The following is a 26,164-nucleotide window of genomic DNA, read 5'->3' on the forward strand; positions in this document are numbered from 1 at the left end:
AGAACCTTTAAGGCACAAGTTATGATGGGGCCTGATGGGATTAATCTGTCTTGCTGAGGGAAACACATCTATTGAGAGGGCTTTAAGCTAGGAACACTGGGGAAGGGGTTGCCAACAGGAGAGCTGAAGGTAAGCGAAGGGTTGGTATGGCATCGCCTGAGGGTGGCAATGCTAGAGGGAACACTTATGCTGCTCCTGGGAGCACAGAGGGCTCAGGAGCACACCTGAAATGCTTGTACACCAATGCACACAGTATGAAAAACAAACAGGATGAACCAGAAGCACTGGTCAGCTCCCACAGCTATGATGCCATTGATGTTAGTGAGACTTGGTGGAATGAGTCCCACAGACTGGAGTGCTGGGATGGAGGGCTACAGACTGTTCAGAGGGATAGGCAGGGCAGGCGAGCTGGAGATGTCGATCTATAGATAAGGGAGAGGTTTGACTGTACAGCCCTTACAATTAGTGATGATGTGGTGAAAAGCCTCTGGGCAAGGATTAGGGGACAAAAAACACAGGCTGAGGGAGCTGGCGTTGTTCAGCCTAGAGAAAAGGAGGCTAAGAGGAGACCTTACCACTCACTACAACCACCTGAAAGGAGGGTGTAGAGAGGTGGGGGTTGGTCTCTTCTCCCAAGCCACAAGCGACAGGACAAGAGGAAATGGCCTCAAGTTGCGCCAGGAGTGGTTCAGATTCGATAATGGGAAAAAAATTTACACCAAAAGGGTTATTAAGCATCGGAACAGGCTGCCCAGGGAAGTGGTTGAAGCACCATCCCTGGGGGTATTCAAAATATGAGTTGACATAGTGCTTAGTGATATGGTTTAGTGATGGGTTTTTGTTTTTTGGTTTTTTTTTTTTGTTTGTTTGTTTGTTTTTTTTGTTTTTTTTTTTACGAGAGTTAGGGTGATGGTTGGACTACATGATCTTAAAGGTCCCTTCCAACCTAGACAGTTCTATGATTCTTTAACACAGGAGATGTCATAGTAGGTGTCTACTACTGATCACCCAGCCAGGATGATAGCCTGAAGAATTATTCTTTAAGCAATTAGGAGAAAACTCCGGATCAGTAGCCCTTGTCCATATGTGAGACTTCAATTTCCCAGACATCAACTAGGAATACCATATCGCTGTGATGAGCAAGTCTGGGAAATTCTTCAAGTCTGTGGAAAGTAACTTCTTGTCACAAGTACTCAGTGAGCCAACCAGGAAAGATGCCCTTTTAGACTTGCTATTTGTGAATAGAGGAGGACTGTGTCAGGGGAGGTTCAGATGACATTAGGAAGCATTTCTTTACTGAGAGGGTGGTCAAACACTGACACAGTCTTCCTAGAGGGTTGGTCAAGGGTTAGCCTCATGCATGAAGTGTTTAAGAGGCATTTCAGTAATGCCCTTAATAATTTGCTTTAACTTTTGGTCAGCCCTGAAGTGGTCAGGCAGTTGGACTAGATGATTGCTGATAGGTGCCTTCCAAATGAAATATTCTTTTCCATTACATTAATTTTCAAGTACTTCTTATCACTTGCGTTTTTTTTCTACTGAGTCAACATTTTCATGAAGTTATCATCAATGCCAAGATCTCTTTTCCCAAGCTTAACAGACCACACAGAAAAAACACCAAATTTTTTTAATGTAATGAGAGTTCTTCCTGTCCATTGCTGCAGTTAAGTCTCAGTTGCAATTTTATGGGCCAGCAACCTGGTATTAGGAAGTTCTATACTTCTTCAGAAAGCTCAACTTGTATTTCCACCCTTTACCAACTCACTTATTACAAACCTGACTAGCATGTGTCCAAGTGTCCCATCTGTGGAATCCCAGCATGACTTGCTGCATTTCTGAAGGTCAACCATTTCAGCCTTGCTACACTTCCAATCTTTTAACCAATTATACATCCACACAAGGACCTTCCCTAATGTCCTGAGACTGCCTAATTCTCTAAAAGCTTTTGGAAAGGAACACTGGAAATTCAAGGCAATGTTTTGAGAAGAGATGCAGGAGTTTAGCCTTCTCTTGAATTGCCATACCTGAATCGCCAAGGTGGGAGTCACCACCAGCCATCCCTTTTTTCAAAGCACTAGTCTCACTGGAGATGGAAGCAGATAATTCTGCTTTAACAGCTCTGTTGGCCAGATCCACAGCGTTGCTGACTCTTCTTCTCCTGACTGAAGCCTGTCTGGGCAGCAAAGACTTTTTGGGTATTATAAAAGGGTGGTGAGCATATTTACTCTCAGCCCAATTGCTCATTAAGGCTTGACTACAATCTGTGAGTACTACCCAATATAATTACTTTGTACTTTTGCATTTAACTGTGCAAAATACGTTGCTACAAGCAAGATGCTCAAGTAAGCTAACCTAAAGAAAGGAGGTAACCCACTGATAGAGAATCAGGTCAGCCTCAATCCTTTGCAGTAGGTCCTCTTGCCTGAAAGGTGAAGACTGAAAACAACACCATCAACCTGCAACTTACAGTGATTTTTGGAGACTTCAGCTCACTAGGTAAGAAAAGTTTCCATTACTGATGGCTGTAACCTAAACACAGAAACAGTCATTTCCCAGAAGTCAAAAATTAAATTCCTTCCTTTCAGAGAAAAGTTTAGGGATGTGAGTTATTCAGAAGTGTCCACAGCAGAGTCCTCAAATGATGAGCTTGCAGATGCTGAAAGCATATTACAAGATTTATTGGCTGCTGTTTTTTAATTAAGCTATTACTGATTAGTATGCATTCAGTAAGAGTATGTGCTGTCTTTTCAAAATGGCACTGAGAGAAACACCAGACATTTCTTCTGTTCTTCTGAGGCTGGCAGACACTCCCAGTCTAAGTACCCAACAAGGCAGAAATAATTCAGAAATTAGTCATGGAAGCATATTTACTGATACCAAAGAATACAGTCTGCCCTCTGGCATTTCAAAGGACCTGCAGAGTTCTATACCTGCAGATGACTTGTTTGAACCAGGAAAAGACACTGATTATATTTAAAAGATGTATAGTAGCCTTCATACGAGAAGGCCTCAGGTCCATGCTGGAGTCATGACTATGGTTTACACGTCAGTAAACTGAGATGGACTATACAGGCTTATTAACAGTTCTCTACAATAAGACTGACCGTGCCAAGACAACTTGATAGTTCTGATTGTTGTTGTACCGTGCCTGCTGTATTACAATGTTTCCACAATTTGATGACTGCTTATTTACACTAAAATGAAAGCTCATTTCAAGCAGATAAGGTATTCTTGTTACTTCAATATCCTTCTGTTGCCACAGTTTGATAGATGTTGAAGAAGTCTGAAGTTCATTGATATGACTGGCCTGTTAAAAGTAAAGCTAAACAAAGCCTTGATGCAAAGCTACATTATGCCCTAAATGAACCATGAGTGCACAAAAGCACAGCAATTGAAGACTCTTAACCCAGTGGTGATGGCAACTCACATGGCGGACCTGTAAGTGGAGGCTCAGCTCCTAATATGAAGGACAAAGACACCGCTGGTGATCAAGAGGTAATAGGCACTGGGGGTAGTGGGGGTGGGGTTGAGCTGTAATCTCTTCCTGCAACATTATCACCCTTCACTTTCATCTGTTGTTGTATCCTAAATCTAACTTACACAGCAAAATTCCGTAACCTTAAGATGTGAGAAAGACTGGTGGAAACGTCTATAGAAAGAAAGTAACTGCAGACAGACCTAAGACTGTTCTCTTAAATCTACAAGCTACCTGCAAATCCTGTGTGGAGATAAACCCACCAACAAGGAAAAGCATAAGATGGGGGAATGGGGAAAAAACCAAACATGGGGCATGGAGAGCAAGTGTCATCAGCTGCTGCTTGGGTTGTCAGTATTGGAGTCAGTTAAAAGTGGCAACTCAGCAACCCAGAGCACTTTCCCCAAGAGGCCACAGAAGCTGACCTTTCTTCTCCAAAACAATGCTAGTCTGGCCAACAGTGATTTTTTGGGTGCTGTTTTGAAGGCATTGCTACAACTTGGGGAAGGGGGGAGGGAGGCGCAGTATTCTTCTTTTGCTTTTTCTTTTTTCTTTGTTCCTCACTGCTACAGATCATGAAAGGAAATGCAGGATGACATAAAATAACATTTGGCAAATGAACACTCAGAAATCTGTAGGTTATTGGCATCTTCCACAAAAACTACATTCCATACTTACTGTGCACACATGAGGCCAGTTCTCAAGCTGACGGAGCACTGCTGTGCTAAGCTCTTCCCAGTACATTTCCCGGTAGATCTGTGGCATCTTTGACACCCAGACACCACTGCTGCACTTGCTTAGAATCTCCATAATGCGACTTTGAACTTCATTGACATGACCAGTAGGAGGGCCAGAGGGAACAGTATGTGTCTCTGCAACAGAAGTATTCAAGTTATCTGTTAAACAAAAATACAGCCTTGAAGTAAACATAGCCTTATCAGCAGAGAGAAAGATAGATGATTACCCACCTACTTAAAAACTAAGCTGCCAGCATGACACCAACTCTAAAATGCCCAGCATGGCTGTTTCAGTCACTTTCTACTGGAAAGAACCATGAAAACCTCAGACATTTAGTAATTGATCTGAAGCTGAATTTTTGAATCACTGTAGTTATTTTCATGAGAAGTTGCTAAATGTTTCTTCTGAAGAGATCCTGGAAGAGGTTACAGAACCTTTTATCTATTTTATCAAAGACAGACAGACGGATTGAGAGCACCATCAGCAAGTTTGCAGATGACACCAAGCTGTGTGGTGTTGTCGATATGCCAGAGGGACGGGATGTCATTCAGAGGGACCTGGACAGGCTAGAGAGGTGGGCCCAGGTGAACCTCATGAGGTTCAACAAAAGCAAGTGCAGGATTCTGCACCTGGGAAGAAACAATCCTCAGTATAAATACAGACTGGGGGATGAGGTATTAGAAAGCAGCCCTGAGGAAAGGGACTTGGGGGTGCTGATTGACGAGAAGCTGGACACGAGCAGGCAATGTGCTCTCACAGCCCAGAAGGCCAATCACATCCTGGGCTGCATCAAAAGAAGTGTTGCCAGCAGATCCAGAGAGGTGATTCTGCCTCTTTGCTCTGCTCTGCTGAGACCTCTCCTGGAGTACTGTGTGCAGGTCTGGAGCCCTCAATATAGAAAGGGCATGGACCTGATGGAGCGGGTCCAGAGGAGGGCCACCAAAATGATCAGGGGGCTGGAGCACCTCTCCTATGACGACAGGCTGAGGGAGCTGGGGTTGTTTAGCTTGGAGAAAAGGAGGCTCCGGGGAGACCTCATAGCGGCCTTCCAGTACCTGAGGGGGCCTACAGGAAGGCTGGGGAGGGTCTGTTTACAAAGGCCTGCAGTGACAGGACGAGGGGCAATGGTTTTAAGTTGGAGAAGGGGAGATTTAGATTGGATATTAGGAAAAAGTTCTTTACCATGAGGGTGGTGGAACACTGGAACAGGTTGCCCAGGGAGGTGGTTGAGGCCCCTTCCCTTGAGATATTCAAGGTGAAGCTCAACGAGGCCCTGGGCAACCTGGTCTAGTTGGGGGTGTCCCTGCTGACTGAGGGGAGGTCGGACTAGATGACCTTTGGAGGTCCCTTCCGGCCTGGACCAATCTATGAATCTATGAATCTATGAACCCTCAGCCACACTGTTGCTGAGAGGCTGCACTGAGGCAGTGTCCCAAGAGGGACACAAGATAATTTCTTTACAAGTACAAACGCAGCAACAAAGATACAGCAAAACACCCAAGGATGTTCTTCTAAATTCAGACAGAGGTACAAAACAGACCAATGATTTGCCTGTCATTCTAAGATATGTACTGAGTAAAAGTCTGAAACTAGCACCCAGACTTTCTGTACTACTGCATCCCAGGAAGCCCTCCAGCTGAGCAGGGAAAAGGACAGCACATGTCCAGCTACTTTGGACAGTTTCATATATTGTGTGTAGGAGCAAGGCAGTCATTATACCAGCTGGAGGTTCACATCACTAGCTTGCCTACCAGACCCAAAGCTTCACAGATCAGCCTGACAGGTCTCAAAGAAAGCAACCACCATTTGACAAGCCCAACAACTGCACAACTGCTGCTTGCTCCTGAAAGCCAGGAAAAGCATTCTCCTACTGTTTCCAAGCTACTCACAGTAGCTTTGTTATTGGCTTTGACGCTTACTACACAAGGATTCTCCTAGAAGACAGAGGGGTGGACAAGGAAAAACACACATATCCCCAGCACCATGAAAAGAGTGAAAAGGTTCACTCACGGAACTTTGCTTCTCACACAAACCTATCTTCATTCAAAACAAGTACTAAGACAGATTTTTCTTAAGATGACACCCAATCTAATGTGAGTAGTTGACAAAAATTTTCTTCATTGGCAAACATACCATTTGAATCTGTGGAAGAGCTTCTGGACAGGTGAACTTGCAACTCCTTTTGAAACCGTGGTGGTACAGTTAGTCTCTTCTCAGATCTAAAATTGAAAAGAAAATAGATTTAAATCATTCTCCTGGCTCTGAATAGCTTTACATTTGCTTACAAGACCTATACATAAAGTAAAATTTATGTCACATACTTATAGCAGGCGCCATGTACAAGATCAGTACTCACAACGTCCTGGCTTGGAAAACAAGCTGACCAGCCGTACCAAGACGGATGAACAGGTGGTTTCTATTTTTTTCTTATTATTCTGATTATTGTGAGAAACAAAGCGCACAGTAAAAAGACATGAGCAAAAGGAAAGCATCTAGGCCTAATAACACAATTGATGGTCTTATATTTGATATGTACAGCCCCACTATTTGGACTTCTATCTGGATGGCATTGCAGTCTTGCTGTTGAACAGGATTGTGCTCACCTTCTTGGTAGCCATGTCAGAGTCTCCTAAAAGTATGTGGCTTCAGAAGTCAGGGGAAAACCTAAAGCTACACAAAAACTCAAGGTATTTTGTGGACACCGTTGCTAAGCTGTTTAACAGATTCCTCTCTGAAGTGCTCTCCCACAGAAAGGACACAAATGTCATGCTTGCAGGTGCTCTTCTGAAGTGCCTCAGAGAATAGCAGCTTACGCTGGGAGCACATGTAGCATGATGGAACTCCTGACAATGAAGAGGTCACAGCAGCATGTAGCTCACTAAGACTGTTTTGAAACAATCAAATCTGGAATAATTACATACCCTGCAAGAAAAAGGGAACAAGATTTGGAGAAAAGAATTTGAAGACCAGGACCAAGTGGCTCTCCCAAAGACACATAGAATCAATCACAGAATCACAGAATACCGGGTCAGAGGGGACCTCAAGGATCACCTAGTCCAACCTTTCTTGGCAAAAGGCTATCACCCTGTCCAGCTGAATCTTAAAAGTGTCCAATGCTGGGGAATCCACCAATTTGCTGGGGAGACTATTCCGATGGCCGATTGTTCTCATTGTGAAAAATTTTCCTCATGTGCTCTCCAGTCTCCCCTGGAGTAACCTGTACCTGTTACCCTTCATCTTTTCCATGTGACTCCTTGTAAAAAAGGAGTCTCCATCTTCTGTGTAGCCACCCTTTAAATACTGGAACATGCTGATAAGGTCTCCCCCTAAGCCTCCTTTGCTCAAGGCTCAACAAACCCTATTCTTTCAGCCTTTCCTCACAGGACAGACTTCCCAGGCCTTTAATCATCTTGGTCGCCCTTCTCCGGGCCCTCTCACACCCGTTCACATCTTCTTTGCATAGTAGGGACCAAAACTGAACACAGTATTACAAGTGTGGCCTGACAAACACTGAGTAGAATGGGATAATGACTTCTTTATCTCTGCTGCTGATGCCCTTATTGATGCAATCCAGCACCCTGTTGGCTTGCTTTGCCACTGCAGCACACTGTTTGCTCATATTGAGCTTGTGGTCCATCAGAAGCCCCAGGTCCCATTCTGCAGAGATGCTCCCCAGACAGGCAGATCCTGGTCTGTGCTGCACTCATTGAACTTTCCAGCTTCAAGGATCTTGGAGCCTTACAAGCAAGGTCTCTTCCACCTTCTGTGGGTTTGAAATTCCACAACAACATGCTGGTGACGTGAATCATAGAATTGTCTAGGTTGGAAGGGACCTTTAAGATCATCTAGTCCAACCATCACCCTAACTCTCGTAAAAAAAAAAACCCCATCACTAAACCGTATCACTAAGCACTATGTCAACTCGTCTTTTGAATACCTCCAGGGATGGCGCCTCAACCACTTCCCTGGGCAGCCTGTTCCAATGCTTAATAACCCTTTTGGTGTAAAATTTTTTCCCATTATCCAACCTGAACCACTCCTGGCGCAACTTGAGGCCATTTCCTCTTGTACTATTGCTTGTGGCTTGGGAGAAGAGACCAACCCCCACCTCTCTACACCCTCCTTTCAGGTGGTTGTAGAGAGCGGTAAGGTCTCCCCTCAGCCTCCTTTTCTCTAGGCTGAACAACCCCAGCTCCCTCAGCCTTTCCTCATAAGACTCATTCTCCAGACCCCTCACCACCTTCGTTGCCTTCCCTGGACCCGCTCCAGCACCCCAATGTCTTTTTTGTGGTAAGGGGCCCAAAACTGGACACAGTACTCAAGGTGGGGCCTCACCAGTGCCAAATACAGGGAAAAATCACCTTCCAAGTCCTACTCACCATGCTGTTCCTGATAGAGGACAGGATGCTGTTGGCCTCCTTGGCCACCTGCACACACTGCTGGCTCATGTTCAGCTGAAAGTCTGACACCCCCAGGTCCTTTTGCGCCAGGCAGCTCTCCAGCCACTCTTCCCCAAGCCTGTAGCGCTGCATGGGGTTGTTGTGACACAAGTGCAGGACCCGGCACTTGGCCTTGTTGAACCTCATCCCGTTGGTCTCAGCCCATTGATCCAGCCTGTCCAGATCCCTTTGCAAAGCCTTTCTACCCTCAAGCAGGTCGACACTCCCACCCAACTTGGTGTTGTCTGCGAACTGAGGGTGCACTCGATGCCCTCATCCAGATCACTGATGAAGAAGAGAATTGGCCCCAGTACCAAGCCCTGTGGGACACCACTCCTTACCGGCTGCCAACTGGATTTAACTCCATTCACCACCACTCTCTGGGCCAGGCCCTCCAGCCGTTTTTAACTCAGCGGAGAGTACTCCCATCCAAGCCACGGGTAGACAGTTTCTCCAGGAGGATACTGTGGGAGACTGTATCAAAGGCCTTGCTAAAGTTTAGGTAAACAACATCCACAGCCTTTCCCTCAGCCACCATGCGGGTCATTTTGTCATAGAAGGAGATCAGGTTTGTCAAGCAGGACCTGCCATTCATGAACCCATGCTGGCTGGGCGTGATTGCTCGGGCGTCCTTCACGCGCTGCATAACAGCACTCAGGATGATCTGTTCCATGACCTTCCCAGGCACCGAAGTCAGACTGACAGGCCTGTAGTTCCCCGGATCATCCTGCTGGCCCTTCATGTGGATGGGCGTCAGTGACATTTGCTGGACACCAGTCAGCTGGGACCTCCCCAGTTTGCCAGGACTGCTGGTAAATGATGGAAAGTGGCTCAGTGAACACTTACGCCAGCTCCCTCAGTACCCTCGGGTGGATCCCATCTGGCCCCATAGACTTGTATCCAGGTATTGGAGCAGGTCCCTCACCACCTCCCTTTGGATTATGGCGGCTTCATTCTGCTCCCCACCCCTATCTGCTAGCTCAGGGGTCTGGGTACTCAGGGAACAACTAACTCTACTACTGAAGACTGAGGCAAAGGCGGCATTAAGTACCTCAGCCTTCTCCTCATCCTTGGTCACGATATTACCTCCCACATCCGATAGAGGATGGAGATTCTCCTGAGTCCTCCTCTTGTTACTAATATATCTATATAAATTCTTTCTATTGTTTTTAACATCCAAGGCCAGGTTAAGCTCTAGTTGGGCTTTGGCCTTTCTAATCGTTTCCCTACATAACCTTACAACACCTTTGTAATTTTCCTGAGTGGCCTGCCCCTTTTTCCAAGGGCTGCAAACCCTCCATTTTTCCCCTGAGTTGTGACCGTATCTCTTTGTTCAGCCAGGCTGGTTTTTTCCTCAGTGGCTCACTTCACAACACACAGGGACGGCCTGCTCCTGCGCTTTTAAGACTTCCTCTTTGAAAAACGTCCAGCCTTCCTTGACTCCTTTGCTCCTCAGGGCTGCCTCCCAAGGGACTCCGTCGAGCAGGCTCTTGAAAAGACCGAAGTCTGCCCTCTGGAAGTCAACAGTGGCAGTCCTGCTGGCTCCCCTCCTTACTTCTCCGAGAATCGAGAACTCTATCATTTCATGGTAACTGTGCCCAAGACAGCCTCCAACCGTCACATCCCCCACAAGTCCTTCTCTATTTACAAGCAGTAGATCCAGCAGTGCTCCCTCCCTAGTCGGCACCCTCACCAGCTGTGTCAGGAAGTTACCCCCAACACACTCCAGGAACCTCCTAGACTGTTCCCTCTCAGCCGTATTGTGTGCCCAGCTGATATCTGGTAGGTTGAAGTCTCCCACCAGGACAAGGGCAAGTGATCTTGAGACCTCTCCCAGCTGCTTATAGAGTATTTCATCTAACTCTACATTCTGGCTGGGTGATCTATAACAGACTCCCACCATGATACCAGCCTTGCTGGCGCTCCCCCTGATTCTTACCCATAAACACTCAACCCTACTGTTACCCTCAATTAGCTCTTGACATTCGTAACCCTCCCTAACATACAGGGCCACCCCTCCTCCTCTCCTTCCTTGCCTGTCCCTTCAGAAGAGTTTGTAGCCATCCATCGCAGCACTCCAGTCATGCGAGTCATCCTACCACATTTCCGTGATGGCGACTACATCATAGCTTTCCTGCTGCACAATGGCTTCCAGCTCCTCCTGTTTGTTGCCCATGCTGTGTGCATTAGTGTAAAAGCATTTCAGCTGCACAGCCAGTCCCACCACCTTTTTGCTGTAGGAACGCCTAACTTCTACCTGACCATTCCCAGGCACAGCCATAGTTTCTAACCCGTCGATGATCCTTGCATCTCTGCTGATGGATTCTCCCCTTCCCCCTCCAAACTTAGTTTAAAGACTGTTTGATGAGCCCTGCCAAATCCTGTGCAAAGACCCTCTTACCCTTTTGAGACGGGTGTACCCCATCTGTTTCCAGTAGGCCTGGTGCTACGTAAACCTTCCTATGCTCAAAAAACCCAAAGTTGTGCCTCTGACACCAGGCTCGGAGACAAGTATTGATCTGCTGGTTCTTCTTGTTAGTTTCCTTGTCCTTCCCTGTGACTGGGATGACAGAGAACACTATCTGTGCTCCTGACCCCTTGACCAGTTGTCCCAAGGCCCAGAAGTCTCTTTTGATCGCCTTTGGGTTTCTCCTTAACAGCTTGTCTCTGCCTGCCTGAAAAATGAGCAAAGGGTAATAATCTGAGGGGCTTACCAGGGAAGGGAGTTTTCTCTTTATGTCTTTAACTTGGGCCCCAGGAAGGCAGCAGACTTCCCTGAGAAGTGGGTCGGGTCTGCATATTGGGCCTTCTGCTCCCTTCAGGATGGAGTCACCTACAACAATGACCTGTCTTTTTTTCTGAACTGAGGATGTTTTGATGCTGGGTTTAGTCTGACTTAACTCTGGCGACACTTCCATAGACATTGAACTATCCTCCTCATTGCGATTGGGTTCCCATTGCAGAGCCTCATATTTGTTTTTTAAGGGTACCTGGGGAGGTGGGGGAGTTACTGGGGAGACACGCCTGCTTCGTCGGGCAGGAACTTGTCCCCACAGCTGCCTAATCCTCTAAGTTACCTTGTTCAACCTGGCAGAGAGAAGACAGGGAGTTCTCTGTAGCAGGGGCTCTGTCTGCCTGCTTGGTTTCTGTTATGGGAGACAGGGTGCAACTCTGGCAGTCTTTCTCCCTCTCACATTCCCTGATTTTCCTCAGCTTACTTACCTCCTCCCTGAGCTCAATCACTAAGCAGAGGAGCTCTTCTACCTGGTCACATCTCCCACAGGCGTGCCCACCAATGGCTCTGCCCCCGGAAGCTGCCAGGTACTGGCCTGGGCTTGCTGCTTCTCCCAGCTTTGAAAAGCCTCAAAAAACAAGCCCCTTGCCGGCTCTCCTGGCTGCAATTCCCCTGCCCAGTGCTGACTTACCTGCCCTGGAGCTGGTCTCTTTGGTGGGAGTCTTGAACTTACTGAATGATTGCTGCTATAAAGACAGCCTCTCAGACCCTGCAACAGTGCGTGCAAGAAGGCAGTAGAAAGCAACCTGGCACAACTGCAACTACCTTCAGCATCTCTCCCTTGTCACCTGGGTGTGACAGAATGGGGAGGAGAAACAAGAGAAACCCTTCCACCCGTGTCTATGCAGCAGCAAGACCCAAAAGCTGTGGGCATGAAAATTTCCCAGCAAAACATCACAGAGTGCTAGAGGTGGGACACAGGCTTTGGCAGCCACAAGGGAACTGCCATTTGCAGCCTCACTGTGGGACTTCACTACATTATGCTGGGCAGAACACCAAGACCAGTCAGCACCCAGATAAAGCCTGTCACTAGGAGGACATCCTGCTAAGGCAAGTAACACAGATCTGCCACAGCAGGACAGATACTCAACAGAAGGAGAAACCAAAGACCCTTCAGTGCAACCCTGAAGGCACAGATGTGCTTTGCTACAACTTTGATAAATGGAGGGGCAGGAGGGCAGGGTGGACGTTGGAAAACAAACCCAGAGAAACTGCACATGGACAGTACCTCACCACAGACTGAAGTAGGAAATGAGGTAGGGACATGCTCTGTCACCTTCAGACCTTCCCTCAGCCAACCTGTGCTGTGAATGCTCAGCCACTCTCACAGGCAAGTGCTGGCACCCTTGCTGAACAGTGCCCTTGAGTCTGTGCCAACTACCTAGAAGGCTGGTGCGAGCCCTGGATTACTGGGGATGCTGCTCACACCTCCGCTCACCTGCACACTCCTATGAGGTCAGGACCTTCTGGCTCAAAGCGGCTTTCCCTCCTGCAATTCCCAAAGCACAACTGCAGGAGCTCTGTGGGCACAAAACATCCCCAGCAGCAAGGACATGAGCCATGGATCTTGTCAGTCCTGCTTCAAATTGGCCAAGCTGAAACGAATCCAGTCACATGGGCCACTACACAACCTTGCATTAAAACAGAATATGATCCTCTTCTCCATGAACCCTCTCTCTAGTATGTCCCCAAGCTAAAAGGACAGCATTTGGACCATTTGCAATAGCACAAGATGTTTTCTGCTCCAGGTACCTGGGCTAAGGCACACCTCGGCTGTAGCTTCCTCTACTGCGTATGATAGGAACAGACACCAGAAACAAAAGCAGAAGAACACTGTTACCTGAAATAAGCTTGGGGAAAACCTGACAGAGAAGATGACAAGATAAGATGGAGCACACTGCATTAGAAGAGCAAGAATAGGACTGATATCTACCTAATTTTATTTCAAGCATAACAAAGCTTCAAGTACTACAAAACACCTTCTGGCCTTCCAGCAACTAACCTGGAGAGAATTGTTAAGTGCTCTTTTTGCTCTGCCTGTCCCAGGACAAATTATCTCTGCCTTTTAGGGAAGTGTCACTTCAAAAAAATCAAACTCATCTGCAAACACAAGAAAGGGAAGGCTTGTGCACACCTGCTCCCAGATCTCCCTGTCACAGGTAGACAGCTTGGCCCTTCACTCCTCTCCTGCAGCAGCCTCCTCAACAAAACACAGCACAGAGCTGGTGACACCTTTCTCCACTGCAGATCCACCCAGCTTGCTCAGGAGCAGAAGAACAGGGGTTAGCTCAGTCCACACTCATGTTGTTAGAGGCTGAGGCACAGATAGAGACCCATCCCGAGTCTCCCCACTCCTGTCAGAGCCCCGGCCTCACTCCCCTCACCTGCCACATTCAGCACATCTCTCTTCCCTGGCCTCTACCTCCAAACCCTCCAATCCTCACATGGGCAACGCCAGCTCCTCTGGCTTCCTGAATGCTCCTGCCACTGCTCTCCTCTCGCCCACCCCAGCTCCACAGCCTCTGGCTCCTGCCCCCATCACCACCCATCTCTTACCTCCTCCAAATTTCTGCCTGGGCACGCTGCTGCTACAGCTACAGCCCAACTGCCCACAGACACAAGGAGCGTCTCCTGCCCCACAGCAAAACCCCAGCAGATCCACCCAGCAGCCCCAAGGCTGCCTCCCCCACCCCAGGGCACCTGACCACCCACCAGCATGCCGGGGAACCTCCCAAAAAGCACCAAGAGCAGAGCGCTGCCATGGCCAAGGGCCCTTTGCGGAGCAGCAGGAAGGTTACGAGGCAGCGCTATCAGCCATCAGTAAACGCTGCGCTCTCAGGCACAGAAGCTGAAGCGGCTGCTGCTCTCACGAGGGCTCTGGGCACCCTCATGTCCCACTCTGGCACCCAGACCCCTGACGCACACGGGACTCAGGCAGGCGACTGGGGCAGGACGCGCCCGCTTTCTGGGGGGCTTCCAGAAAGAGCAGGATCCACGGTGGGATTAAGCTGTCACTCTGATCTGTGACACTTCACAGCTACACTGCCGTGGATGCAGCACACCACTGCCATTTCCATTCAATACAAGGCTGACTTCAAACCCATCCCGCTGACCTGCAGAGGATTACCACCACAATCACAGTTCCAGTGGACTTAACGCAGCCACAATGAGGGAACAGCAAACACTTTCTCACCAACATCAGCCGATGGCCCAGGGCAGACGAAAACAACACAGAAAGAGAAATGATGGGGCAGCATTTGGCTAAGCCACCTGGATTAGAGAGGCTCAAAGAAGGATGAAAACCAGCATGTACTGCTAACCCAGCAAAACTGCAGCTCCAGCCCTCATCTCCATTCACCCAAACACAGTTGGGCAGCTGCTGGGTCCGAGTACAATGAGAAGGACCACAAACACTAACGCTGCAATGGAGAAGTCAGGCAAGAGGCAAAGAGCAGCTGCCTGCAGACAACCAGGACTCTGAACACACGGTATCGCCTGTCAACTACATACAAACCTCCTTCTGTTTTCTATTATGCTGGCCATAACAGCTCCTTCCTAGGCCTGGGAAACAGCAATATACCCACACACCCTTTGTGTAATGCCTTTGGCCACATTTCTCTCCAGAAGACATGGCAGCAGGCCAAGAGCACAGGGTAGCTACGGCAGCATCCAAAAAGACAAAGGGTCACCTGTCTCCCTCCCGGGCAACAATCCACATTCAAACTTCACCTTCTGCAAAGGCAGGAGCATGGATTCCCACCTCCCAAAATGCACTGTGGGCAAGGCAGCACACAAGTGTCCACAACATTTCATCTCACCTTGCTCACACACACACACGTGCACACACTGACCTGTTTACCACAGTGACGTGCCTCTGCATGGGAATTTCTTTAGATGGTCCACTCCCAGCGGCTGGAGGCATGGCAGATCGGGCACTCTCCATACTGGGTTTCACCACTCCACATGCCACTCCTCTGCCTCGTGGCGGGCGAGGAACAGGCCTCTTGCTGCATTCTTCTGGCATGCTCAAAGACCTGGGCTGTCGCAAAGTTCCTTTGGGCTTTCCTAAAGAGTTTGCAGAGATAGCCGTTAGTAGCGTTCTCCTCCACCCAACCCAAACAGACTTCAAGCACAGCACATAATTCCCTTTAGGGAGCCCATACTTCTCCAAAAGACAGTTAAGAGGGATGCTCTCAGCCCCAGTCACAGGTCTCTGCTACAGCAGCATAGAGTACACCCAAGGACTCACAAAACACAATCTCCAAAGCCAACACTGCAAGAGGGAAACAGACAGGAGATGCATCTCCCTTTCACTCTTGGAAAAGCCATGCACCTGTGAAGTGCCACAACAAGCCATGTCTCCGGAGGAACCCATGGTCAGGCTGCTCTTTATCACCCAACAGTGGCAGCAGCAGCTCCCAGAGCTGTAGCACATGCAGCCTTACTCCACCTCCTCAGACACCTCCTGCATCGCTGGCCAAGGTGTTTCTTCTTCTCTACCCTGGCTTGCAAGCACCCTCCTCCAAAACTCCCACGACACAGCAGACGTTACCAAATAACACCTGCAGAGGAACATGCCACACTGGCAAAAACAAGCTCTTCGCCACCTCGCTATTCACTTGCTGGCTGCACCACACCAATTTGGGTAGGCTCAAACACTTCCAAGGGGTACTGCCATGCAAGACATGAAACAACATGCTTTTACAATCATTGTCATCTAACTGGGATACCAGTCAGCAGTGCAGCTTCCCAACTAGAGGCTAGACTTCGGCATGGTCACAAGAGAGCAAGAAGTAGCAAACCCTTCGTTACAGACAAAACCAGGGGAATATAAACAAACTGTGAGACCCACTGTTACTCCAACCTGCCACCTTGCAAGCAGATAGGCCTTGCTGGGGCCTGATCCTGGGATACCCCCTGACAGCAACACAACAAAAGCATGGCAGTGAGGGAAACCTGACTGACAGGTTCTGGGAAAACACTGCTGCAGCAGCTTCCGCAAAAGGCACAGAGGTACAAAGAGCAGCCCCAGGGCATCAGCAATGTTGTGGCACCAGGGAACTTGCAGCAGCAACAGGACCTGCTGAAACAGCAACAGATGATGTTGCAGGGGCTCCTTCTCCCTGCAAGAGCATGGCTCATCCCTGCCACTCCATAATGGGCCAAGCTCGGCCTCAAAGAACAAGAAGGCTCATTGCCACACTTCTTGTCCATGTCAACCACACTCCTCTCTGAAGCATGGGCAGGTGGAAGTGACGCCAAGTGTCCTCCGAGAACTTTCTTTTTCAAGATCATTCACATCCCATGTATGCACTCAAGAAGGGCTTCCTCACTCACCATGGCCTGCAAGCACAAGCACCCTTGGCAACAACACTCCCTGCTCCCAGAAACTCCTTCACAAGGACCACACAACTTGTGGTCATTAGTACCACACCCTCACAGCCAAGACTTCTGCTCCAGCAGCTGCACAGTTCTTTCACAAAGGTAGGCCCTCCACAGCTGCCTGGGGCTTACCTGCTAAGGTGACTGGAGATGTGTTCTTCAACCTCATCTGGCAGTTCACTTGCCGTCCCATTTTCCTCTTGGAACTCCTCTGCCGCGCCACCAGTTGAGCAATTGGCACCGTTTCGCTGCAAGCAACAGCATGGCAAATGACCTTGTTGGAGTAGGAAGGGGACAGGGGAGAAAACGGTCAGTGAAGCCCAAGCTCATCGTCAGCCTGCAGAAGGACTTGCAACCATTTCCATGTCTGCTGGGTCATGCAGGCCTGCAGAGAGTTCAGCAAAGTCTTCAGTGGCAGACACAGACCTTGGAGATCTCCCTCTCCTTCTGCAGTGCATCTCAGAAATCAGCAAAGCAGACAGTCAGAGCCCCTCCTTCACCTTCCCACAGTAGGTTGAGCCTACCAGGGAACAGCCTGGTTTCTCACTCCCATCCTACAGGCTTTGCTTCATAGCACCAGGAAGCCACGGGCTTCCAGCCTGCCCTTGCTCCTGCCAAGTCTTGCCAGGGGCTCTGGTGCCACTCTGACCCTGCTGAGCTGGGCTGCCTTTGCCCCGCTTACCAAAGAAACAGCATGAGCATCTTGGCTGTACAACTCCCCTGCAAGCACTGGGTTGGCCCTTAACAACAGCCAGGCCTTGGGCAAGCCCACAGCCACCTCTCTGGCCTCCGTAACAGCCTTTTGCCTTGTCTTCCCCTTGCCATGTCTCAGCAATGCTGCCACAGGGCAACCCTTGAATGGATGCAGGAAACCTGCTTCAGCAAGCCCCCAAACCACATGCCTAGCATACACTTTGCCTCACAGAGGAGATGCAAGCACTAATTTTTGGGCCATTCACCTGCTAACAGCCTAAAAAGGCAGCTGGACAAGTACTCCCCCAGGGCTTCATAAGGACACAGACAGCCACCCAGGAACTCCTGGGGAGTCTGTGGTCTCAGGGGCCTTCTCCACAGGTCTTGGCCGTGCCCTGTGGTGGTGGTACAGGCCGAAAAAGGGGCCTCCTCCCCTGCACACCCATCATCTGCACCAGGTTGTCTCAACATGCAGCCACTGGAGGGAGGTCCTCCCCTGAGGGACAGCTCTCCCATCCAAGAAGCTCCTGCTAGAAACCAGGCAACGTACCCACTGCGCAGTCAACACCTATGCAAGGAGCATAGCAGCAGCCTCACCACTGCATTGGTTAAAAGCAAGGAATCATAGAAAAATTGAGGCTGGAAGACATCTCTATAGACCATCTCATACAGCATCTCTGCTCAGAGGAGCACCAACTAGACCTAGCTGCTCAGGATATTATCCAGTCTAGGGTGGAATATCTCCAAGGATGGAGACTTCTCAACCACTCGGTACAGCCTGTTCCAGTGGTTAGCCACCCTCCCTGTAAAAAAGTGTTTTTTTAAAATGTATAAATGGAATTAACTGTGTTTCACTTTGCTCCTGTTGTCTCTTGTCTGTTCACTGGATACCACTGAGGACTGGCAAAAGAGTCTGGCTCCATGGTTTTTTGCTCCCTCCAACAGGTATTAATACAGATGGATAAGGTCTCCCTGAGCTTTCACTTCTCCAGAATCATAAAATGCCAGGTTGGAAAGGACCTCAAGGATCATCTGGTCCAACCTTTCTTGGCAGAAAAACAGTCTAGACAAGGTGGCTATCACCCTGTCCAACTGAATCTTAAAAGTGTCCAATGCTGGGGAATCCACCAATTTGCTGGGGAGACTATTCCGATGGCTGATTGTTCTCATTGTGAAAAATTTTCCTCATGTGCTCTCCAGTCTCCCCTGGAGTAACCTGTACCTGTTACCCTTCATCTTTTCCATGTGACTCCTTGTAAAAAAGGAGTCTCCATCTTCTGTGTAGCCACCCTTTAAATACTGGAACATGCTGATAAGGTCTCCCCCTAAGCCTCCTTTGCTCAAGGCTCAACAAACCCTATTCTTTCAGCCTTTCCTCACAGGACAGACTTCCCAGGCCTTTGATCATCTTGGTCGCCCTTCTCCGGGCCCTCTCACGCCCATTCACATCTTCTTTGCATAGTAGGGACCAAAACTGAACACAGTATTACAAGTGTGGCCTGACAAACACTGAGTAGAATAGGATAATGACTTCTTTATCTCTGCTGCTGATGCCCTTATTGATGCAATCCAGCACCCTGTTGGCTTGCTTTGCCACTGCAGCACACTGTTTGCTCATATTGAGCTTGTGGTCCATCAGAAGCCCCAGGTCCCATTCTGCAGAGATGCTCCCCAGCCAGGCAGATCCTGGTCTGTGCTGCACTCCAGCATTATGTTTTTCCAGGTGCAGGGCCTTACACTTGTCCTTGTTGAACTTCATAAGCTTCTTGTTAGCCCACTCTTCCAGCCTATCCAGGTCTTCCTGCAGGGATGCTCCCCCTTCCAAAGTGTACACTTCCCCAATAAGTTTGGTGCCATCAGCAAACTTTGTCAGGGTACACCTGATTCCATTATTCAGATCACTTATGAAGACAGTAAACAGCCCTGGGCCCAGTATCCGTCCCTCGGGGATGCCACTTATCATAGGTTGCCAGTTTGAAAAGGAGCTATTTACCATCACCCTCTGGGTGCAGCCTGTCAGCCAGTTCTCACGCCACCACACAGACCACTTTTCTATACTGCAACAAACCAGCTTCTCTAGAAGGAGACTGTGGGGAACCATATCAGAAGACTTGTGGAGAAATTCAGGTAGACAGTGTCCACCATTCACCCCATATCAACCAAGCAGGTTACTTTGTCATAGAAGACCATCAGGTTTGTTGCCTTTGATGAATCCATGCTGTTTTTTCCCAATCAAGTGCTTTGTCTGACTTGTGATTGCCCCCAGGACGATTAGTTCCATAACTTTCCCAGAGACAGGAGTTAAGACTCATGGGTCTATAATTTCCTGGATCCTTCTTTAAACCGTTCTTGCAGATGGGGCAGAATGAACAGCCTGAGCTCTCTGAGTACTCTATCAGAGATATTTCAGTCCCTTCATCATCTTCACAGCCATTCACTGAACTTGCTTCAGTGTGCCCATGTCTCTCTTGTTCTGAGGAGCATGGGACTGGTCACAGGCTCCCAGATGTGGTCTTATTAGAGCTGAGTAGAAGAGAATAATCACCTCTGTCGGTGGGCTGGCAACACTCTTCCTAATTCTATCCAGTATGCTATTGGTCTCTTTTGCTGCAATGGCACATTGCTGCTCAGTGTGAATTTCTCATCCCCAGGAATTTCTCTGCCAAGCTACTTTACAGCTGTTCAGCCCTCAGACTGTACAAGTGCATGAGGTCATTCTTCCCCAGGTGCAGGACTTGGCATTTCCCTGCACTGAACTTCATCGGTTTCCTGTTGTTCCATTTCTCCAGCTTGTTGAGGTCCCTTTGAATGGCAGCACACTCATCTGCTTTATCAGTCCCTCCTACCATCTACAGACTTGCTGAGAATGATCTCAGTCCCATCATCTAGGCTATTCATGAACATGTTAGACAGCATTTCCCCAGCATCAATCCCTGGAGCACACCACTGGTGACTAGCCTCCCAACGGGTCTTATGCCACTCTTATGACAGAGACTGTCAAAAGCCTTACTAAAATTCAGATAAATGACATCCGATGCTCTTCCCTCATTCACTCAACCAGTCGTCTCATTTTGGCAGGGCATCAGTTTGGCCACATACGATTTTCGCTTCATAAATCCAGACTTGCTCCCCCTTGCCTTCTTGTCTTTCACATGTCTGGAACAGCTTTTCAGGATTAGCTGCCTGATCATCTTCCCAGAGATCGAGGTCAGGCTGATCAGCCTGTGGTTCCTCAGATCCTCCAGCCCACTCTTTCTGAACATATTGGGATACTTGCTTTCTTCCTGTCCTCAGGAACCTCCTGCAAACCACCATGACGCTTCAAAGATAATTGAGAGTGGTCTTGCAACAACATCAGCCAGCTCCCTCAGCATCCATGGATGCACTGCATCAGACCCATGGACTTTTGCATGTCCAGTTTGTTTAAATGTTCCCTAGCCTAATTCACCCTTACTGAGGGTAAGTCTTCCTTGCCCTGCACTTTCCCACTGGTCTCAGGAGCCTTGGGATTGCTCATGGCTGGTCTTACCACTGAAGACCAAGGCAAAGGTGGCAATCTGTGCCTCAGCTTCTCCAGGTCCCTTAAGATCACATCACCATTTGCATTCTGCAGCAGGCCCACATTTTCCCTAGTCATCCTTTTGCTGATGATGTATCTGTAGAAACCTTTCTTGTTGCCCTTCATGTCCCTTGCCAGACCCAGGTCCATATGGGCTTCAGCTTTCCTAAGCCAATCCCTGCACATTTGGACAGTGTCTCTTTATTCCTTCCACCTCACCCAGTTCTGCTTCGGCCTCTTGTGTGCATGCGTTTAATGGTTAACTTAAGTCAGAAGTTCCTTGTTCATCCATGCATGTCCAGTGGCTCCTGCCACTTTTGCTTTTTTTAACAATTGTTGGGAAGGACTATTCTTGAAATTGGAGGAAGCAATCCTTGAAAATCCACTACCTCTTCTGGATCACTTTTCTCTCCAGGACTGTATCCCATTGGAGTCCAATCCAAGTAGGTTCTGGAACAGGTCAAAGTCTGCTATCCTGAAGTTCTGGCTTGTTGATACTGCTGTTTGCTTTTATTCCCCTCCTTTCAGGCTCCCAAACACCACCATCTTGTGGTGACTGCAGCCAGTGCTGTCCCCAGCCTTTACATCCCCAACCAGTTCTTCCTTGTTTGTAGGAATCAGGTCCAGCAGAGCATATCCCCTCATCAGCTCACCACTTGTGTCAGGAAGTTGTCATTAGCACACCCCAGAAACCTCCTGGATTACTCATGCTTGGCTGTCTTATACCTCCAGCAGGTATGGCAGTGGCTCAAGTCGTCCAGGAGGACCAGGGCCTGCAAATGTGAGGCTTCTTGCAGCTGTTGGACAAAGGCATCATGTGCTTTATCTACCACTTCTTCCCAATCAGGGTGTTTGTAACAGCCACCATGATGCTGCCCACACACTGGTCTGTCCACTACCTGTAAGCTCTTGCTGGCTTATCACCTGTCTCAAGGCAGAGCTCCCAGCAACCTCACTGCTCTCACACTGGAGGGGCTCACAGAAACTCCCTTTCCCGCTGTTCCAGCCCATCATTCCTCAGCAGCCTGTGTCCATCCACAGTGGCATGTCAGTTGTGTGAGCTGTCACAACAGCTCTTGACGACCACAACAAGATTGCAGCACTGAACAGCACACAGACCTCTAGTTTCTCCTGGTTGTGCCCCTTGTTGTGGGCAGTGTACAAGCACTTGAGAGAGATGCCCAGCTGTGCCCATTTCCAGAGAAATGTAGGAGAGCTTTCCTCATCCTCTTGGCTAACAGGCATTTCCCTCTTTACATGTGAATGCATGTGGGATGGATCACCTTCAGCCCTCCTCTGTTCTCAAGGTCTCAACATAAAAGATTTTTTTTGGTCATACACAGTTTGTCATAGGTTCATAAATGCACATTTTCACATTTTTGTTACATTTCAGGTTTTTTCTGTCACTAATGTCATAAGTTATTTTCAGCATTTTCTTCCCTTGCTTTCACCTCATAGGGACTTTAAGTTTAGCATAAATGATGGTTTGAGTTAGAATGAATTCAGAGGCAAAGAGAGATGAGATGCATGAATTCACTTGCAGCAGAGCAAAATAACCTTCAAATTCCTTTTTTTTGGGGGGGCAGTTATTCGAGCAGAAGTCAAGATTTCCTCAGAGGAAGGTGCAACCATACGATGCTGGTAACACAACGTGAAGCAAAGCAATGCAGAGTTCCTTGAAATGACACAACCACCTGTTTCACGTGGACAGTATTTCAATTTGAGCCCTCTTGCAGTGTTTTCTACAAACTGATTTTAATCCTCATCCTGTGTAGAAACTGGAAGACATACCTATCGTGTGAAGGAATAATTATCAGCATTCATCCTTCCTACATTCAAGAAGGCTAAACTAGTGTTCAGTAGTAAGAGGAATGAGGTACAATTTATCATTGCCTTCCCAACTCAACCAGTTGATTCAGCATCAGCTACCCAGGTGCTATTCATCTCACAAAAATCGTTTGATTCAAAGGGCACCTAACTTGTAGCACTCTGAGATCAATTTGTATTATTCACTACCCACTTTACAGGATTGTTTGTTGAATGTATTTCTTGTGGTATGTCTTGGACAGCTGCCCTAGCAGTATGGAAAGCCCTTTTAGGATTACCTAGCCTGCAGCCAGGATCATCAGCTGCTAGCAGATCTTTGCACATGTGATTGTGTCTTGCTGTCCTACCCCACTGTCCCCAAAGGGATTAAAGGAAGAGGCAAGGGTCTTGGCAGCCTTTTTGGAGGTCAGTGTACTCCCAGAGCCAGGAAGAGAGACTGATTGACTACATGCTTTTGCAGCAGGCTTCTGTGGTCTCAGCTTATAATGGATCTCAAACATTATGGAGAGACATGAACAAAGAGCAAAGCGTTATACTGAAGACTGCCCATGTCCTGTATCAGAAAAGCATGCAGGAGCAGTCCTAGGTAGTTACCAGCCCATGCCAGTGCATAACCGTATTTGCCACCCTCTGCTCAATGTCTGGCCAGGGGACACTCAGGACAGCAACAACGTGAGAGTCATAAAACAGCAACATGGGCCCAGTCTTTCCATCTGTCCTGCCTCCGAGGTGTTCACAGGGTGCTTCCTCTCTGTTGCTTCAGTCATGCAGAGTACAGTCAATGCTCCTAAACTGAAGCAAGTCCTGCTCAACTACCTCAAGACTCCTGTTTAGTACCTCTGTGCTTTTCCTGGTCCTAAAGACATGTTTCGTTCTCTCCTGGCAGCTGTCACAGAGAAGGCACCGCCTCTAGTGCTATCCAAGAGTCCACACGGCTCTCAGCATACATCGTATTAGAGGATAAGCAAGGTTCTCAAGGGAATGGGAGGATACCAGATTACACCCTGCAAGGCCCTAGTTAGAAACAGATGGCTATCTGCCAGAGCCACCATGAGGAAGCATTAAATTGCAGCATTACAAATATTCCCAGAGGTACCTGCACTCATGTTACTGATGTAATGCAGTCAGTGCAGGCTTGAAGCAAGCAAAAAAGAACCCCAAACTTGGATACCTGCTGCAAAAGGGCAAACTCTGACAGTTGTAAAAATGCAGCAAGGGAACCTCTAGCTTAAAAACAGCCACATTTCCAGACATCAGCACAAAACCTAGGACACCTCTCATCACCTCTTTCACAGCTAACCAGGAAGAACTAGTTCTGAGTTCCCAGCCATCAGGATCCAGCTGAGCCAACAGGGGAGCTCAGCCCTGCTGTCTCTCCAGACCTGCTGTGACAGCCACGCATTGTGCCTAACATCTGCTAGCTTTCTGCTCTCCCACACTCTCCATAGTGTTCAGGAACCCAGATATGGTTCCGACAAGGGAGATGCTTCAAGCTCTCCACTCAAACAGATCATCTACAAGTCACGCAGCTACACCAACCATCAAGTGAATGCCTTCTGACTCAAAACCAGGAACACCACGTTATTTGACACGGAGACTTGTGGTCCTGGCAAGCTGATTCCAAGCTGGCAGCCACCACGAGACACAGGCTAGTGCAGCAAAGCCAAGGAATAAGGGAAGACGCTCCCACCGACCATACTAATATTCTCTGCTGAGCACTGTTCCATCTCCTTGCCCCTTGCACACTTGCTAAGCTGAGGCGTTGCAACTCTTGCATCAAGGCACCTCACTTGCATGGGTCCTTCCTCACCTTGGCAAGTCTTCACAGTCTTGTGGCACTGCAACTCGACAAACAAGAGTGCCAAGTCTTGCCAAGCAAGCACTGTCAGGCTTATAAGTAACAGTACACACGATAGTTTTGCTGTAGGAAAAAGATGACATTAAACTCCACCCTGAAGAAATGATCAAGACACGCACATGAATTAACCTTCTTTAAGGTCCCAGGACAACCCACCAATATCCTCCCCCAGAGTTAGAAATGCTGAGACAGAGACCAGAGCTCTATAGTCACACAAACTGTCTTTCTAGCCAGAACTCCTGTTTCTGGGAAAAATGCCCTGCAACCTTCCACCTTTTGCAAACACAACTTCCCAGTCTGCATGCAGATGCAGGAAAATAAGGGGCACTTAGTTTATGCCACAGCTTCCACTTCTTTACCACATTAGCACACCACAAGCATGCTACAGTACTTTTCTCAGAAATCCATGGCACAGGCAGAGGTAGTGTTATGAACCACGCACAACTTCACAAACACAAAAGCCATTTCTGAACTGTAACTGATTCTTACCTCTCCCATTTTGTTCCCTTCCATTCTGACCACTCCTGGGATGCTCTCCAAGTAGCCTTGCAGTGTGCCATGTCCTAGGTGCCTGAAGGGAATCCAGTCACCGGTCAGGGATTTGTATTCACCCTGAAGCTCTGACAAAGGTACTCCATTTTTAAAGGGATGAAGAACAGCTCGCACTGTCTTTGCAATAAGTTCAGGGTCCTGCATCTTCACCTATAGCCCCTCCACCCCAAAAGAAAAAAAAAAGAAAAAGCATTCTTACATACACAGGCTGAAAATACTAACTTTTACTATTCAACCTCCCTTCCCAATCAAGCAAGGATTCAGTGGCTCTTCTTTGGAGACCTTCATACCTCTGGGTACACTTGTAGGGTCCTGGTCCTGCCAGCCAAGCAGAAAGAAATACACAGGGCATGACACTGCCAAAGAAAGCAGCTGAAGGAGCAGAGCAGTCCCTGTGCATGGGATGGCCCTGCCAGCCAATCACCACACGCCATGTGGCCAGAAGAGGGGCAGAGATGCCAGGAAACTGGCCCATGTCACTTCTTGCTGGGCCAGGACTTCCACCCGCTGCCCCACACCTTGGTGACCAGTGCCCCCTCCACTCCTGCCCCATGGTGACACCGGTAGCTCACTCGTGGACACTCCTCCCTCACGCGAACCCACTTCCCCACACCAATGCCATTGGGACGCGTGTCAGCTCCGCCATGGAAAACACATGCACCCAGGCCATGCCACGTCTTACCCACAGGTGCACAATGCCTCGAATCCACAGATGTCTCTTCAGAGAGAAAACTCCACAGAAAAGAAACCCGCTCCCTGCAAGCCGGGGGCTGCCTGCAGCAGAAGCAACACAGAGCCAGCGCCAACACCGCCCCGTCTCATCACCAGGTGGCCACCCTGTCCGGAG

The 26,164-nt window shown here is 48.5% G+C and overlaps 1 protein-coding gene across 5 annotated transcripts in view; it reads right to left on the reverse strand.

Moving 5' to 3' along the window:
- TDRD7 (tudor domain containing 7) overlaps positions 1 to 26,164 on the reverse strand; it is a 54,586-nt gene that overhangs the window by 25,471 nt on the left and 2,951 nt on the right. For 2 of the 5 annotated variants that reach the window (XM_074165852.1, XM_074165854.1), the window contains exons 2-6: positions 25,255 to 25,467; positions 16,961 to 17,102; positions 15,298 to 15,511; positions 6,347 to 6,432; positions 4,154 to 4,347 (exon numbers count right to left, since the gene is read on the reverse strand). In XM_074165852.1, coding sequence (XP_074021953.1) covers positions 4,154 to 4,347; positions 6,347 to 6,432; positions 15,298 to 15,511; positions 16,961 to 17,102; positions 25,255 to 25,461 — 843 coding nt within the window. In that variant the 5' untranslated portion in view covers positions 25,462 to 25,467. Of the gene's footprint in view, positions 1 to 4,153; positions 4,372 to 6,346; positions 6,433 to 15,297; positions 15,512 to 16,960; positions 17,103 to 25,254; positions 25,477 to 26,164 lie in introns of all 5 variants that reach the window. The other 3 variants (XM_074165855.1, XM_074165856.1, XM_074165853.1) reach the window with 2 other exon arrangements.

This window comes from Numenius arquata, chromosome Z (genome assembly GCF_964106895.1).
Source record: "Numenius arquata chromosome Z, bNumArq3.hap1.1, whole genome shotgun sequence".
NCBI classification, from domain to species: Eukaryota; Metazoa; Chordata; class Aves; order Charadriiformes; family Scolopacidae; genus Numenius; species Numenius arquata.